This window comes from Zophobas morio, unplaced genomic scaffold (genome assembly GCF_036711695.1).
Source record: "Zophobas morio isolate AGI-343-1 ecotype UQ-CSIRO unplaced genomic scaffold, CSIRO_AGI_Zmor_V1 ptg000017l, whole genome shotgun sequence".
NCBI lineage: Eukaryota > Metazoa > Arthropoda > Insecta > Coleoptera > Tenebrionidae > Zophobas > Zophobas morio.
This window is the reverse complement of record NW_026972122.1, coordinates 9,645,778-9,664,175: the sequence shown is the minus strand read 5'-3', so window position 1 is coordinate 9,664,175 and position 18,398 is coordinate 9,645,778. Positions and strand designations below refer to the sequence as shown.

The following is an 18,398-nucleotide window of genomic DNA, read 5'->3' as shown; positions in this document are numbered from 1 at the left end:
TACATTTTGTCCCCTACTTCCAGCTTCTTATATCCCACCCTTGCTGTGTATACTTTTTTCTTTCCTCTTTAGCTACCTCCCTAATTCCTTTTTGAATTTTTTGCTCTTGTATTGTCCAATTATTATCAATATATATTCTCTTTCCTCTTAGTTTATTTTTATTCTTCATCACCTCTTGTTAGCGTCTTAACCAGTATTTTCTTGCTTTCCTCTTTACCTATAATTATTGTTTCCAACACTTTTACTTCTACCTCAATTTCTTTTTCAAAAATTCCTCTACTTCTTTTGCATCTGTTTTTTCCCTTATTCCCATACCCGTAATTATGAAATTGTTTCTTCTTTCTTGCATCTCTTTTTTTTCCAACTTCTTCTCTTTCTCTTTCCAGTATTCCATTTATTGTCTGTAATTCTTTTTTACCCCTCTATTTTCTTTTCTCAGTTGTTTCATTTCTTCATCATTTCCATCAACTTATCTTATCCTTGCTTTATTTGTTCTCTTTCTTCCATTTTCGCTGTTTTTGCTGGCTCTTTGCGCGGCGAATCGTCTTCTCTCGTAGGGCGCACGCCTCTGCTGTCGCTTCCCTCACTATCAGCTCTTTCTCGCCAGGCCGCAAAAACGTCACCAATCTTATCACTCTCAATCGTTTTCTGATTCGACATAACCTTGCTGTTTTTCTTGGCTCACCAGTTGCACTCGCGTTTTATTTTTACGAAATATTCTCTTGTGCTGCTTTTGTTACCCCTGAAAATCATTGTTTACTATGACTTTAACTTCAGCTGTTGCTAACAATGTGCACTCGATCGTTGCTCAATCAAGAAGAAAGCTTCTAATTCAGCATAAAATTTATTCCTGTGAAAATTTTTATTTGCCAACAGGTACATCGTATAAGTTTTCAAGTACTACTGTAGGGACGAGATTGGAAAACAGTCACCGAAAATAAGAAGCTTATGTGAATGAAACGGATATTATAACACAAAATCGGGGGCGGTAAAACTGGTGTTAAAATCACTAAGGAATACCATAACGAACACAACGCTAAAATAAATAATGAAGGCAAGAATTCATTTCAGATTTATATTCATTTTTTCAAAAATGCAGGTATCAAATATTAGTAAATACTGTTTAAACAATAATCCAAAAAATTTAAGTAACATGGACCAAAATCTGTACAGGTACCGATTTTCTCATAAAATTATATTATCACCTCTTGTTTTATAATTCTGCAACAAATAGACACCATAATTATCATTATATTAACGACACTAGAAAATTACTTACCTTTTCGGCTATGGTTGTTAAATTTTCAGACATTACATTTCCTGTTTTCATGACTAAATTGTAAAATGTTTTCTGATTTTCCAATAACACATGCGGATGATCAAATTCAACTGCATATCCTTCATCCATCACTAAAACCTTATCGGAATCCATTATTGTGTGTAGTCGATGAGCGATCGTCAAAACAGTGCAATTTGCAAAGCTTTTTCTTATAGTACTTTGCAATAGCTCATCTGTCTGTGGATCAACATTTGCAGTTGCTTCATCCAAGATTAAAATGTTGTTATTTTTCAGCATGGCTCTTGCCAAACAAATCAGCTGTTTTTGTCCAACACTGAAGTTAGTACCACCTTCTGACAAATTGCTATGAAGATTTCCAGACATATTAGAGACAGCCTCTTTCAGTTTAACTTCGTCTAACACTCGCCAGATTTCTTCGTCAGAATACTGTTCAAATGGATCTAAATTTTTACGTACTGATCCCGCAAATAGAACTGGATCTTGAGGAATAATCGAAATCTTGGGTCGTAAGGACGATAAAGCAACATCTTTGGTGTTTACATCGTCTATAAAAATATCACCCTCAAAGTTGACCAAACGGAACAAAACAGAAACTAATGACGATTTTCCAGCCCCAGTTCTTCCAACGATACCTATTTTTTCCTTAGGTTTTATAAGTATATTCAAGTTTTTGAGAACGTAAGGATCATTCGAGGAATACTGCATAAACACTGACTTAAATTCAATTTTGCCACTAGGAAACCAAACAGACGAAAGTGTTTTCACTTTATGATCCTGTTCTTGACCTAGTTCTGTATATTCAACCACTCTTTCAACTGATGTCATCTGATTTTCAAGTTCGCTCAGAGTTCGTATTGCCCATTGAAACACGCCTACCAGACTCATAGATTTTGTGATAACAAACCCAACAGTTCCGCCAGAAGTCTCTACGTAAAAAAAATAATTCCAAGAAGATAGTATTATGCATTTCTTACCTTGAAAAATTGTCATAATTGTAACTACTGAGGAGTAGCACACACAAACGAAATCTAATCCAATCGAGAAAGCTCTGTTTGTACCTAAGGTCATATAGAAAATTGAAGTATGGAAGTTTTGCAAGTTTTCAAATTCTTTATGTAAGATATGTCGAATATCGAAAGCTCTAATAGTCGTCAAACCCTTAACAGATTCTGTCAAGTGAGCAAAGATTGGGCTGCGACCTAAAATGTTTCAAACTGTTTACTACAGAAAAACGACATTCATTTAGGAAATAGTACTATTAAGTTTTAGTAGAACGGACAAGGCTAAATCGGTGAAAAAAATTTACATACTTGTGGATTCCAGGCGTTTAAGATTTAAGCTGCTAGCCAAGTAGGTTCTTCGTATAATATACATCAATATTAATATTACAAACGTAGGAATCAGACTCCAAGGACTAATTATACAGACTGATATAATAGCACCAATAACAGCTATGCTTAGCTGGAAGATCAGTTAATTAAAACCAGAAAGTTGTTCCTTTTTTTGTTACCTCCAGGGTGTTGAATAGTACTATTGGTAACTCTCCATCTATGTTTCCTATGTCTTTTGAAAATCGGTTTAATATCCTCCCAGATACATTTGTGTGAAAAAATTTCATTGTAGTATTTATAATAGTCGTAAACATTTTGTCGTGTAAGTATATAGATGCATGCATGCATACTCGTATAAAAGATATGGATCGAGCAAGAATCATTACAACTAAAATTACAATTATGGCAGAGTATATATACATGCTGTTATTATTAGTAAAACTCATTTCCTCAAACTTATTTTGCAGAGTATTATTGTCAGATAATCTTCGTTGTTCCAAATTGACCCTTCAAAACAATATATATTATAACAATCAGACAAGTGTTTTAATTTTACCAGAATGCAATAAAATAGTCTGCTCCTGTCCCAAAACACTCACATAACACAAATGGTACTAATGTTAATAAACAGATCCAATAAGACCCACAAGCACGCATATAACTTTGATAAACTGTGATAGATACTTTGCCAACAGCCCGCGTTTCACTTGTTACATTCTGTTCTTTATGTTCTAGCTTAGATAGATCGGTGCCCGTCATTTCACTTGCTTCATCTTGATGGGTCTCATTTTCTTTCAAAGCATACGCGAAATTATTTTCTTTTAGAAGATCTGTATAACTCCCAGAAACTGAAATTTTGCCGTCTGTCAGTAGGTAGATTTTATCGACAGATGCTAAATACTGTGTCTGATGTGTTACTAAAATTGTGCATTTGCCTTTCAAGTAACCAATTATACAATTGTTAAAAATTTGTTTCCCAACATTTGCGTCAACAGCTGATAGAGGATCATCAAGTAAGTATATGTCTGCGTCTTTATATACAGCTCTAGCTAAACCGATTCTAGCTTTCTGGCCACCACTTAGAAGGATTCCACGTTCCCCTACTATCGTGTTATCACCATGAGGAAACTGTACCATGTCGTCTTCTAGGGCACAAACCCTTACAACTTCTTTATATTTTTTAGGCAGCATTGGTAGACCAAAAAGAATGTTTTGCTTCACTGTACCTCCGAACAACCAAGGTTCTTGGTTTGCGTAAGCAATTGTACCACCAATTTCTATTGACCCTTTAATGATCGGAATTTCACCCAGACATAAGTGCAACAAGCTTGATTTTCCACTGCCAGTGGGTCCTACTATAGCCACTGTCTGATTTCGATAAATTTCAAAATCAACGTCCGATAATGTATTATGCTCATAGCTCTGTACCCATTTGGCGGTAACTTTTTTAACTTTAATGCCAACCGCCTCTTGTGTTTTCTTTATCAGTTCTACTTCTTCGAGTTTTAAAAATTTTTCAAATCTTTTGATGGATACATTGGCTTTTAGTAAATCAGAAACTGCTAGTGGAAGCAGGACTGATACCGAAATCACCAATATTGAATAAAAAGAGGTGACAACATATACGTAATGAGCGTTTGGGTTATTCCCCGTCAAAACATAGACCAATATACACAAAAATATAACAGTTCGTTCAACAAATTTCATTAGTGATACCAGAAACGAGTTTAAGTAAGACAGCTTTCTGATAAATTTCACTTCCACCCTAAAAGTATTTATAGTCATAGTTCTACAACATCTGAAGTTATCCTCACCTTCTGAATGTATCAATCATTTTGATAAATGGTTGCTCCCATCCATACAATTTGATAACTTGAATACCTGAAATGATCTCATTCATATGACTCATTCTGTCATCAGTTCTCACAGCAACTTTTGATCTTAAACCTGCTATGATTTTACTAATGTACACTAAAATTGTTAAAAAATTATCACATGGTTGAACAAAATGTTCAACATACTTTGAAAAGGAGTAAGAACCACTAACAAAACAACCCCTACTAACGCTGTAGGTCCACAATAATCATAAAGAAGATAAAGAACAATCACTGTCTGAAATGGCGAAACACAGATAGTACAAACGGCACGTAAAGACAGATTAATTTGTTGCATATCATTCGTTAATAAATTCACTATCTGTCCAACGTTCGTTTCACCCAGAGCTGATTTGCTCAGACGCAGTGATTTTCGATAAATCAATGAGGAGCAAGCAACCCTGAATTTCATAAACGCTTGCATATGTTGCAGGACATAATAATTTGTCAAAACTGAATCTGTTACGCTAACTATAACGATTATGCTAGCGTAAAAAATTGCATCATACTTGGATGATTCTGTCGAAGCGAATGAGTAATAAGCCATGAGTTTCCCAAAAGCTACAGGATGGGTAATTCTGAAAATGCGTCTGATTAGTAAATAAAGTATACATTTGATGAACATTACTTCAAAATCAAGTTAATGAAAGAAAAAAAACTTAAGCACACGATTGTATCCAGTTTGAAAACTTTCAACATGGCTTTCCACAAGGACGGGTCGGGATTTTTGAGTTGACTCTTCCATGCTTTTTCTAGACGGTTAGCTAGGCCTTCAGCTTGGTGGTGTTGTAAAGTTTGATAAATGTCTTCCTCGGATATGTCTTTTTTCAAACCTATTCTGAATATTGGTATTGTCCACCTTGAATATTTTTGATGAAAAGTTAATAGTCGTAATCTAATTGTATTATTTGTTACCAGTGAAATAGAGCTGATAAAATATTTGACCTTTCTTGAGGGTGTGCTTTTAGTTTTCGTTTATTGGACCCATTTTGTTCCTCCATCGAACTGTTAGAAAGAAACAAAAAGATAAGTGATTGTACTGACTGCATATAATGCACGATGTTAATTAAAATCGTTTGTATCAAAATTAAATATGGTTATTTTTCCAGTAGAAAAAAAAAACTATAACATCATTAAATTTATTCATATAAGGTATTTTTATATATTCTTCCACGGAGGTCCAGTCGTGATCGATTAGTGGATTTGCGTAAATTTTCCAATCTTGCAGGCTATTAAGGGAAAATTTCTGGTTTAGCTTTATTGTGATCATTAGTCTTCAGATAGATCAGATCATAAGTAACAGCCATTAAATTTATATATAAACTTATATTATTTATTTAAACAATTGTCAAGCAGCTGACAAATAGAATTTCTCACAATCAGAAAAAACACTTTTTTTACAACACCAAAAAAATTTTCTCAAATTAGGTATAAAGGAAAATCAGATTTCCATTTTTGAAAAAAACATTGTTTCAACATGACGTCTTATATTTAGTAAACAAGAAAAATAATGAAAAGGAACTACTTAAAGTAAGTTATATGTGTAGATCATTTAGAGCGTAGTCTTGAACTCTGATGAGCGTAAATTTGTATTGTAATGAAGACTATGTTTATAGTTTTGTTTTACACTTCATAATTTCATTAGAACTTTTAGCAAATGTATACTGACTGATTCAAATTTCTTGGGTTCATCGAATTACAATACACAGCTCGATGTTCCACATATTTTGACTGGTTTTCTATTTTCTTTCAATAGAGTTGTGAGACAATAACAATGACACCAGTGAAATACTTCATTATTCTGCTCTTACGGAGTTTAATTATTTTGTATTTTAAATACTTATACAAAGAGTATGTAAAGCAGATTTTTTTTGTAGTTCTTATAATGGAGTTTTGATTACATCTCTCTCACATTGATAATCTCGATAAATTAAAAAAATACGTACTACCGGTCACCGTGAAAGAACAAGAAATTGGCCCATGAAGAAATGGAAGCGATGACCTACGCACTATTAGTTCGAAGTGACTACCATTAGTCATTTCACCGTTATGCTTGAACTGCCCTTCTACTGATATAAACTGTTCTTTTATAATATTTTGACGCCGAAGATAAAAGCTCAAGGCGGATTCATAAATCACAAGTACAAAGATATATTTTTTATTTTATAATTTTATAAAATTTTGAGGTGACGCTAGGCTATTAAATTGTTGTTGGGGATGATCTGAAAAATTTTGCTTGGCGTTTTGGTATCGACATGACATTCGTAACTTACATATAAAATTTGGCAACAATCGGTTCGGTAGGTTTGGAGATTGTCTGTGTAAACAAACAGCAGACAACAGACAGACAGACAGGAGAGAGGAGAGGGAGGGAGAGAAAGAGAGGAGAGAGAGAGAGAGAGAGAGAGAGAGAAAGAGAGAGAGAGAGAGAGAGAAATTTACATGCAGGTACGTAAACTGTAGAAGTGAATTATATGACAATGTTATTCATACAATCACCATTGTTGTAATAATACTGGTTTTATGTATTATAAATTAAGTGAGTGATTATTTATGTATACATATATAGGTGCGTAAATACCATTAAGAAAATCAGCAAACTTAAAACAAATACATGTAACTATGAAATAATGACAGTGAAAAATGACCCTCTGTTCGTCTAAAACAGAGTTCTTGTAGGTGGTTATAATTACTTATAATCTTATGTATCCTAGAATTCAACTTTTTCTGTTTGTTTTCATAAACTTTTGAAGAACCCGAAAATCTCAAGAACTTTAAACTAAGTTGAGTCAAATGTGAACGCTAGAGAATAATTTAACAATGGTGTAAAAATTGTTTACATTCTTAATTCCAATAGATTACCGCCATCGAACTTGTACCTATTTTTTCTACTGAAATCTAAAATGTTTCTAACATTGCGTAAATTTTTGACGAGCGTTATTGACTTAGGTTTAGCAACTACTGGAGTATGTTGATAACAATACTGAGATTTGCATGTTTTTTTAAGGCTAATATTTCACAATATTGTGAAATATCATAGGTAACTGACCTATCGCCTCTTATGGTACAGGCTATTTAATACGTAAAAAAACGAATTAATTCTGGTTAATCCTGAGAGAGGGCCAATCTTGTCTGTCGTCTAGGGGTAGGTACGTCACTGGTTCGCTATCACACCCATTATGGAGGAACGAACACGTCCTACCTCGACCTACTACAGGTAATATCTGTTCCTGCTCTGCAGAGCATAGATCTACTGAACAGAAACAAAAACTACACAAAATTTTACAAAATCTAACTGAAAATATACAAAAATTTGGAATGACAAGCAACGAATTCATTTCAGTTGGTGTTACTGGTATCAAACATGTTATAGACAACGTATGTAACCAAATACAGGGTTTCTATAAATGATTATAGGGTCGAAGTACGTCATGGATGTGTGCCGCCTATCACTTTATGAGGATGTTGTTAAATACGCACGACAAATACCCTCACATCTGTATAAAACTGGTTGTATAAATACTTCATATCTCAAAAAATTAAACTAATTCATTACAATAAAAAGAAAGAAATTTATTGTGGTTAAACGTTACAGTAAATGTTGAAAATGTTCACCATTTTGTTAAAGACAGATATTCACTCCCTTTTCAATTTCAAAAATGTTCTGTAACATCCTTTCGTCAATACTTTGGACCCTCATGTTGCAACAAGAACTCCTGACTGCTGAGACAATCTTGTCAAAGATGTTTGTGGATTCTGATCGAGTCATCTCAAATCCACAACAACTTCCTCAAATACTGAAAGTCTTCCAGATATCCCTTTGTTGAGATTGCCAGTTCGAACAAATCTGTTGATTACATCTCCTCCAATGTGACCCTCTAACGATGTTTCTTGAATTTGCGAATCAGGGTATGCGGGCAGATATTCTTGCTTACAAGCGGTTACAGAATGCACGCACTCTCAGTTTACGAATGTCCCATTGCAATAATAAGAGATTACAATGAAAATGTCTTGTTCAACAGAATAAACCATTTTCACGGTCTTCGTTTACTAGCACAAAAACAAAATTTTCATACGCAAACACCAAGAGTTTTGAAAACGACTGTTTTGTTGTTTTGAACTTGTATCGATGAGAATGACTTTTTTTTTCCAGGACGCGTTCGGACTTGTAAAGGGATCAAATTGTTATTTGCATATAGTAGTGAATTTGAAGAAGGAAAAGGATTTCATGTTGATTTTGTGGAATCATTTATGTGTTCTACTCACTGAAATTTGAAAATTTATTCTCGGATACTCCTCTCACAGCGAAGTGAGTACCGAGCGACGTTATTGTGATTTTAACCGTATGTAACATGTGTTTTTATTTATATGATGGGGAATTCGAGTCACGATTTAATCTTGATTGATTAGTTTTGATTTATTGCAATTAGTATAATGGAGATCCTTATCGTTTTGTTGTTGTATTACGGTGTCACGAAATTTTAGTTACTTTGCAGTATTTAATTCATTTAATGAAGAATTTATTTTATTGATCAAGTCAAGGACGGTTTACCCCATTTTTCAAAAAATGGGAGCTTATATTAACTGCTGCAAGTGTTCCAAGTGGAAGTATCTCACTTTTGACAAAAAAGACAATCTTAGAAATCTACATTGCTATAGAGAGCTTTGTTTTATTAGCTCGATGAGTAGATTGTTTGATAAGCTTGTTCAGTCCAAACCAAGGTTCAATGTTAGAGACAAAATTAGAGGATTCAGCCACTAGGAAGATCATATACGGACAATTTCTTTATTCTATAACTTAGCCTTGCTATATCTCGGTAGAAATTTAGACTAGGTAATGGAATGAAGATCAGGCGCTATAGGAAAAGAGAATATAATTTATAAGATTAGGAAATTAACTATCAGAAGGCGAACATTTCTTTTTCATTCATAACAAATAGAGAACAGTTTCAATTTTAGATATTTTTCCAATGTTTGTGACCACTACATCATCCGGCGGAACTAGGGCACGTTTGAATCAATAAATTTAACATTTATTGCATTGACCCGACTGACGGGTAACTATTTCCTTTTTATAATTTGTCACTTAGAACATATAGTTTCACCAGATTTTTAGAGTTTATCTGTGATCACTTGATCAGATTTCCCCTCATTTTCTAAGGGCTAGAGACTAGAGGTCACAACGGATGTTTCTATGCTAATTTTTGATATGCGTTTGCACTTGTAAACTTTGATAAAATCTTAATCTCTTATCACTCTTACCGAGAATAAAAGTTTTGATGAGTTGTAATTTCCATAATGCTTTAATTGCGTTTAAATTAGTTGGGAAACCAATAGGTTCATCTATTATTATGATGAGTACCATTTAGAATGAATCTGTTTATTTCTAAGCAGAACAATACAGTAAAAAGGTAAATTTATGTCTGATTGTTGATATAGTGTTGTCAATTAGTACAATATGATTTAAGTATTTAACAAAACAAGACATCGTCGTAGTCAAAATTAGGTCAATTATCTCTAAAAGTGATGTTAGTAACGTCGTCTTCAAAAAATGAGCAACAAAAATTTAATGCTCATTTATGTGAAGCTATTGAACAACCTTAAATCTTCTTTTCCTAGAAAAATTACACCACGAAATTATTTGCCCGATTTACATCAAAATATTCTAAATCAAATTAAGTAAACTATCTATAACAATTACACATACATATTTTAGAGTAGATAAAACTACCGATTCGTGTGGGTGTTATGTCTCGAATTTATTAAAAATATATTTAAATTAAAAACTGCTTAATCGCTTGTAAGCTGTTAATGAATTTTTCAATAGAAAAAAATTACTAATGCTGTCAGAGGCTGCAACGCACGTGGTGAAAGCTAGACAACAGCTCAAACTAATTTATCTTAATTTAGTTTCTGTAATTGGTTTAAAACATCGATTTAATCCAATAGCAGAGGAGATCAGTAACGTAAATAACTTCATTAGTAATTTAAAAAACATGTCCTTTGCGACCTGAACTACTTTTAATAAGATAAGATACTGTGGAGGAAGCAGCAGTATTTTCCACTAACCATTTGCAAACTAGAAAGGAACTTATTTACAATTTATTTAATTTTTCTCAATAAAAGTACATTTTATCATTTATATTTAACATCCTGCATTGTTACAAATAAATGTAATAAACGTTGGATTGCCACAGTAAAGAAAGACTTATCGAACAAATAACGCTTTATATTCCATTAATTAAAATGTTTATGCCCACATACCATTATAAATGAACTACAAATCAGCTGCTGAGGTCAATAATTAAAATCATGTCAGCTTTTATATTAGAGCTGCTTAATTACTAGCAATGACTCTTAACTAAGTTAATGATTTTTTCTGGAATAAATTTTATGATTAAATAAAGTGTAATATACAGCATGTTTGGAAAGATTAGCAAGAAACTTTGACGTACAATGTTTCAACATTAATGGGTTTTAAGCAAGACCAAATCAGTGAAAATTTTTAAGAGCAAACTTTTTGGAAATCAAAATTATGATGATGAAACGCGGCAAGTGAATAAAAGAAATGCCAGAAGTAAAGTTGATAACAATGACAGTAATATTTAATGTATTACAGAAAATACTAGAAATGTTAGGCAGGTAATGGAGCAAGAATTATACGAAGCTAGCATTTTGTCTAGGAAATGGGTTAATTAAAACACAATTGTCCTTAAAGTGCGTGTATTAAAAATGCGATCCGTTCGTTTTAAAAGCTTATTACGAACTAACTTTTAAGATCACAAATACGCATATATAAAATATAAAATTCAAACTGAAGTACTCAGCGTTTCTCGGGCGTCTTACATTTATCGCCCTTTATAAACAAATACTTAACAGTAAGCTAAACAGAGAATGTATGGGATATGGTCGTAATAATTTTTGCCTTAATTAATATATTGAATTACAACATTTTGGACATATTTGACGAAGCCTGGTTTCATTTGAGTGACTACATTAATTTTCAAAAAATGAAAATGTAAAGCACCGAAAATCCACCATGTTTATATTGAGACTCCCATTCATCCTCAAAAATTGGTGTTTAGGCTGCAATTAGTCAACGAGGGATAATAGGGCGTATAGGTAGAAATGTATGATATGCAATTGTAAGACCGAATGGGATTGTATTATTCATACTTACGTAACTCAGAACTGATTCATCTTACTCTAAAATGTTTAAGTCGACGTCACGGACAAAGCAATCGTCTTATTATTTTATTTTAAGGCTAACGTTGCAATTATGACATAATTTCATGGTCTAAACAGGTGTAGAAGTCGTTTGCTACGGATGCGACTGCTAAAATTACATTTATATTGAGATGTAATCACTATTGTTATTAACAATAATATTATGTTGATAAATCATTTATGTTTTTTCTTACATAATGCTTCAGGCAAACATTGTTGCGTTATTTTTTTTCCTACAATACAACAATTTGGTTATCACAAATTCTATTTGTCTTGGAATTCCAGAAAAAATTAGGGGTGAAAATCAAATTTACTACTTGAAATATCTATGTAATAACAATATTGAGTAATCTTATTTCAAAAGTTACGCCACTGGTCTCCCCTCCACTTAGAGAGCAGAAAGCAGTGTAAACTTTTGGTACCACTACAAACAATGAGAATGAGTTGAGTTTTGACTGATTTTTACTATACAGCGGTTATAAGTATTTATTTCAAATAATTCCGTACAATTATTAGAAGTACGATATATACTTAAGTACGTAAGTAGTAATTTGATAGATAGTAGTTTCATATTAGTAACATTATCTCAGAAAAACGCGATAATTTTGTGAATACATCTACAGAACACAGCTATTACGATCAATTAAATTATGTTACATAATCTCTGGGTATTAATTTATGCAGAGTTTTTACATAATACATACCAGATCACTGAGTTAACTTAATACCGTAATTCCCCGTGTTTCTGATGAACCTGTTGTTCGACCGAATACAAAAAGACTTCAACTAACCTCTAAATCAACTACTGCAACGTGTTAAAATAACCTCGTTGACGATTCGTACATTTTTTTGTGTACTTTGTTAGGTTACTGTTGTGAAATAAATATAATCCACATATTTCTATGCGTTAATTGTATACGTTTGAAAGATCATTTGAACATCGGTTACATAATAGATTAGATCCGATTGCGATCAGGATTTTCACTTTTGTCAAATTCCTACCTTAGATCCAAATCACTCCATATCTGTTTCAATTAATATATCAAAATACGTAGAGACAGAGTCTCTTCCAAATTCAAATTTTCGGATAGAGATCGGCAATTTATAATTAATATACAGCATGTTTAAAAAAAATCTAAAACATAGCAATTTTCAAACTTTGATATTTAAGTTTTTTCAAATACAGCACCCTGTATTTAATTTCTGCATCTTATTTTTGTTTGTCATTCTTTCAATAAGTTTGTGTGTCTTCTAAAAAAGCGAAAAATCACAGAAACTATTAACTTTAATTATAGAAAATAGTTAACAAAAAAGAAAGAGAATAGCAAACACAGCAAGAAGCAATCATATTATACAGGGTGTTCTGTCTGATAACAATGAAATATTGAAATTTGAAACGCGTAGCTTGGTTTATCGTTCCACATTTATTATTCAGTTAAGTAAGTCCATGATACAAAGACTCTCAAGATATGATGTTCCCGTGAACGAAATTGAGAACAGTTCGCGCATGACGTCACGTAGAGACGAGCGCGGATGAACAAAACACGCGCGTATACGGATAAATACGTATGACGCAGGTATCTTTCTTTCTGTAAGCCTTAAAAACCGTCAAAAAATAGTTTCAATGTAGAATATGTTAAACTAAAGGTATACCTAAATAAGTAATTGTTGTAAGTTTGTCGTCATCACCGACTGCTAAAGAGAAACTAAATATGTAATTTAAAATCATAAATTCGTAAAATGCAACAAAAAAACTTATTCTAGATTGGGAACTGCAATCAAAAGTGGACAACAGCTATCTCTTAAGTAAAATATGGTAATACAAGTGGTGTACAATTAATTTTTATTGTTTTAAAATCAAAAAAGAAGGAATATAAATCTGTAGAAGAAAATTTGTAAATTTCAAATTAAAAAAGTCGCATTTTGACAAGTCTAGCTCAAAATATGAATTGGCAGGTTCGGTATTTTTCGCAACGAGTAATAAGTAATGTAAATTAATAGTAATTAACGTGACAAGTCCGGGAACACATTTTGTTGCACTCCCAACAACGGCTGTTTAACAAATGTTGAATATTGTATTTCAGTACATATTACATCATTGTATTGTCATAGCAACATTTTACAGGACTTGTCCGTTTTTTGCGTTTTCCTGGACTCAAACTAGTAACGTAAAGTGGTGAAATTTAACACAGTATGAAATAAAAATTAATGGACAATTTCTTTAATGAATTATTTCATTTAACTTTCTTTTCTTTGATACATTTGCAGATTGTGAACTATGTTTTAATGTATGGTTCAAATGCTTAATTCGGAAGTACATCTTGTATCTGAAAAACAAATTTTTAATTTTTTCATCACATTGAATATGTTTTGATAGATCCAAGAGTGACTTCAAATATTTTTTTGATATTTTGAGACTACCATCATTAAAGTTGTTGAAAATATCTTCTAATTTTTTAATGTTCTTTAAAAGCTCTTCCGATGGTTTTATTAGGCCACCTTCTGAAAGTTGATCTGTCCACGTATTTGAAGATGTAGAAGGCTCGTTAATATTTAGTCGTTTGCAAATATAACCACGCAAGTGTTCCAAAGAATCATGATACAAATCATCAATGTCTTCTTCAACAGTTGGAATTTTCGACTGAATCATTATCGTCTGACAATGCAGAAAGACACCTTCCGCTGAGAAGTACATTTTCCTCTATATTAGGACCTTGCCGATAGTCACCTGCATTGCAACCTTCAGATAAACTACCATAATTGCGCCCCAAAATTTGGTTGCGTAATCGATATCGAAAGTCAACTGGATCCGGATGGTCGTACAGGCCACCTTTTGCTCTGATACTGGCAAAAAAGTTTTCTAAAATATCTTGGTTTAAACGATAAGTTAGGATATATTTTAAGCCAAATCTTTCATTTAAATCTTGATACATTAATTTTAAAGCTGTCTCTAGTTAGTCTAGTTACCAACCAAACTTCTCATCATTACGACTTGCACATAGTTATATGGTTTCAGTGTTTCATCATTGATTTTATCGTAACAGTATATTTTTTGCACTTTCATTTCGTCAAAAGAGAGGATACAAATTTTGTGTAATTCCGATAGTTCACTTTTTTTACTATGTTGACCACTTGTTTTAGCAATCCCGGAGCCAGTTTTATTTTTCTGGTCCAAGCGCGAGGTGTAGATACGGCTGGAAACGGAAGTCCTTTTTTCAGCATTATTCTATAAGCCCTAGGACCTGCAGAATAAATTGGAATTGCTTGAGAAATTTCATCCACCGACCATAGAATTCTAACACGAGGATTCTGCAATTTTTGTATTTGCTTCGCCGTAAAGAGGGATCCAAATACTTGTTGTTGCTTTTCAAGAATTTCTATTCTTTTCTTCAAAGCAGCAACACTTTCTTCATTAATATCTTCCGTATTTACACTATTAATGATGGTACTAATAAGGTTAAATTCTAAAAAAATTATCAAGTGCAAATAAAAAAAATCAGGCAAAATAAAAATAAAATGCTTCGACACATAAGCGAATTATGTGCTTGGAGTGTATACCCAACGGATCGACTCCCAGATAATTCATTGTTAATTTTATTAGTAATAAGCATGTCTTCATTGGCTGATTTCATACATTCGTTTCACCTCTGTAATTTTTTAATTAATTTACGTAATGAAAATAATATGTAGTTGACAACAAATAAAAATCAAAAATAAAATAAAGCGTTAATTCAAGGTAAAAAAAATGTTTTATTGTCTACTTCTTGTCTACTTTTATCCTAGAACAACTTTTTTTTTAAATACCTGGTCTCAATAATTTGTTTCGCCAGCTTTGTAGAACTCCTTTTCTTAGATCTTTCTGCCCTATCACCTCCGATTTTTTTTGATTTATTCTTTGGCAGAAAAAGAGTTGGAATTGCATCGTCTTTCAATAATCTTTTGCCGCCTATTGGCAAATAATTTAACAGTTCATATTTTAAATTTCTTGCATAATTGTCTGCACAAAAATGTTTGGACCAACTCTCGCTGTGTCTGCATTAAACTTATCCACACGACAACAAGCAATTTCCCATAATTTTCTGAGAGTATGTTGTTTGGGCAAAGTGAAAAACTTTACATTTTTATCACAATCTTTCGACTGATTGTTGTTATTGCAGCCAAAAACTGCGCAGCGCATTTTATATTTGTAATAAAACACTAAAATAACTAAAATATATCGCGAAGCACAAAATCACGCAGAAAACCCAGTGCAGTTGCATTTGCAAGTGTTGTCGTTTCGCGTGACGTCACGACCGCGCGGTGGGAGCGATGCGCAATGTCTTACCTGTTTAATCTTTGTATCATGAGGTAAGTCTATTGTGGATATAAACTTACGTTAACAAAAAAGATAATTAATCGTACATTACACAAAATATACATACCTGTACAAAGTAAAACTCTTACTTTGAAACCAAATTCGTTGTCCGTTTTGTTGTAAGTAATATCACGTTGCACAAATAATAATATCAACTATATATTATAACAATTTTCTTCTACTAAGTACGAAATTAAATAGCTGTCTCAGCGTACAAGAATTTGAGAAAAATAAATGATTAATTTGGGTACATTTGGATTTTGCAGAAAACACTTGAATTTAATCATTGAGAACGGAAATACATATTCAGTTAGTCTCTTTACTGATAAGAACACATCCCAACTGCATGATGTAACAACAAATTTTTATTATCCGTGATTATTTCCTTATTCGTTATCGTTCAAGACGGACTGACAAAATCTGGGGTTCGGCTATCTGTTAGTAATCATATCACTTTATCAGATACTGGCAATATTTACAATATACAGCCATGACATAATAGAAAAGTTGCGTAATTTAACGACCGATGAAGCTTCCTACGAAACAAATGATATTTTTTATCAGGAAACAAACTGATAAATAAATAAAGGCAACAAATTTGCAAATACAGTGTATATAGTGTTTATTATACATATAAGCTTCCTAAGAAGAACCGACATTTAGGTAACAAATTTATTATTAAGACTGACCCGGAAATGACCGGCATTCAGGCAAGACTTCTATCATTACGGGTACTAAGACCAAGTAATGATATGCATTGATTAGATTAACAGAACAACTTTCGAACTTCTAGAATTACAGCATACAAATTAGTCTGCTATTATTCTCTAATCTCACCCCATCACCAAAAGTCTACCGTAACTACCGATCATTTATCCGCGCATCACTTGGAAAGTGACCTACACTACTCTGACCTACTGGTGCTAATCTAATCTGACTGACATGATCAGACTGTTCAAGAAACTTACGAACAATATATGTTCCTAACAAAACAGCTTTTTGAATTTTGACAATTATTGAATCATTCAAATGCAAAGACTTTAAATTCTCAACTAAGCTATTTGGAACTACACCTACATTAGAGATAACTAGGGGTAGAATTGAAATTTTTTTAAGATTCAACATGGATTTCATTTCTATCGATAATTGTAGATATTTTGAAATCTTGGTGTGGTATGTTTGAATAATGTTGTTTGTGTTAGGAATAGCAATGTCAATGAAAATGGCTTCGTTCGTGTGTTTTTTGATAAGTATGATGTCTGGTCTGTTAGCTGTAATGTTTAAGTCTGTAAGTATTGTGCGATCCCAGTATAATTTGTATTTGTTATTTTCAAGGAATGGAGATGGAATGTAAGTGTAATAGGATGTCGTATCTTCGATTAAGTTCATAAGTGTTGCTAATTCTTTGTGGATGATTTTGGCGGCGTTGTCGTGTCTAGCTTTGTAGTCAGTTTGTGCTAGGATGCTGCAGGAAGAGATTATGTGCTGGATCGTTTCAGGTTTTGCTTTGCAGAGGCGACAGCAGTCGTTTCTTATATTCGGATCTTTGATGATGTATTTTCTGTAATTCTTGGTATTGATTACTTGGTCTTGAATAGCAAACACAAATCCTTCTGTTTCGGCATACAAACTTGATTTTTTTAACCAAATCAATGACATCTTCTTATTGACATGAGTTTCTTCTAAGTCTTTGTAGAATTTTCCATGTAGTTGTTTTTGTTTTAGTCCACTTATTATTTTGTCTATTGTGTGGGGGGTGTGGATTTCTTCGGTGTTCGACAGATTTAAGGGTGTGTGGTTCAAATCTGCTCTTGTGATGGTGCGAAACATTTCATTTCTTTCCGCTCGTTTCAAGAAATACTTCTTCAAATCTGAGATTTGTTTCTGATATAAGTTTTCTAGGTTCTGGAAACCCCTTCCTCCATTCTGTCTTGGTAATGAGAATCTTTCAATCGACGATTTTGGATGATGCCTTCTATACTGTGTGAAGATTTTCCTTGTTGCGATGTTTAAATTTTCAAGATCAGTTTTGGACCATTTAATGACTCCAAAAGAATATGTTAGTAGTGGAACGCAGAATGTATTTACTGCTTTCATTAATTTTTTTCCATTTAACTGTGTCTTCAATATTAATTTTAATCTCGCTAGGTATTGATCTTTCAACTGTGTTTTCGTTTTGGTATGATTGATGTGGGAGGACTGACAGAAACCCAGATATTTGTATGTATCGTTTCGTTCTTGGGCTTCGATTATTTCCTTAATCTGGGTTATATGTGGTACTTGGTGTTGGACGCCTTTTCTGATTGCTTGGG

General features: G+C 32.9%; 1 protein-coding gene across 6 annotated transcripts; it reads right to left on the bottom strand.

Annotated features, from left to right (window-relative positions):
- Positions 1–898: 898 nt before the first annotated feature.
- Positions 899–17,160, bottom strand: LOC135130484 (probable multidrug resistance-associated protein lethal(2)03659). 6 transcript variants are annotated; one of them, XM_064057883.1, is made up of 11 exons: positions 15,537–15,754; positions 5,421–5,510; positions 5,134–5,364; positions 4,653–5,083; positions 4,446–4,602; positions 3,188–4,396; positions 2,811–3,138; positions 2,611–2,761; positions 2,275–2,499; positions 1,280–2,226; positions 899–1,221 (listed from the first exon to the last, which is right to left on the bottom strand). In XM_064057883.1, the coding sequence occupies exons 2-11, from the start codon at positions 5,504–5,506 to the stop codon at positions 1,186–1,188; spliced, it is 3,801 nt and encodes a 1,266-aa protein (XP_063913953.1). In that variant the 5' UTR covers positions 5,507–5,510; positions 15,537–15,754; the 3' UTR covers positions 899–1,185. The 6 variants fall into 6 exon arrangements, with proteins under 6 accessions (XP_063913953.1, XP_063913947.1, XP_063913948.1 ...); XM_064057877.1 differs by lacking the exon at positions 15,537–15,754 and adding an exon at positions 16,924–17,160 and having other exon boundaries at positions 900–1,221; XM_064057878.1 differs by lacking the exon at positions 15,537–15,754 and adding an exon at positions 16,154–16,478 and having other exon boundaries at positions 900–1,221.
- Between the last annotated feature and the right edge of the window lie 1,238 nt (positions 17,161–18,398).

Bases quoted from the DNA above. Each gene is read 5' to 3' on its own strand.
- LOC135130484 (XM_064057877.1), bottom strand. From the start codon at position 16,958: ATGATCGGTAGTTACGGTAGACTTTTGGTGATGGG. The intron at 4,603-4,652 runs GTATGTTGAACA...TAACAATTTTAG, and splicing joins GGTTCTTACTCCTTTTCAAA to TGTACATTAGTAAAATCATA. The intron at 4,397-4,445 runs GTGAGGATAACT...AAATACTTTTAG, and splicing joins ATGATTGATACATTCAGAAG to GGTGGAAGTGAAATTTATCA.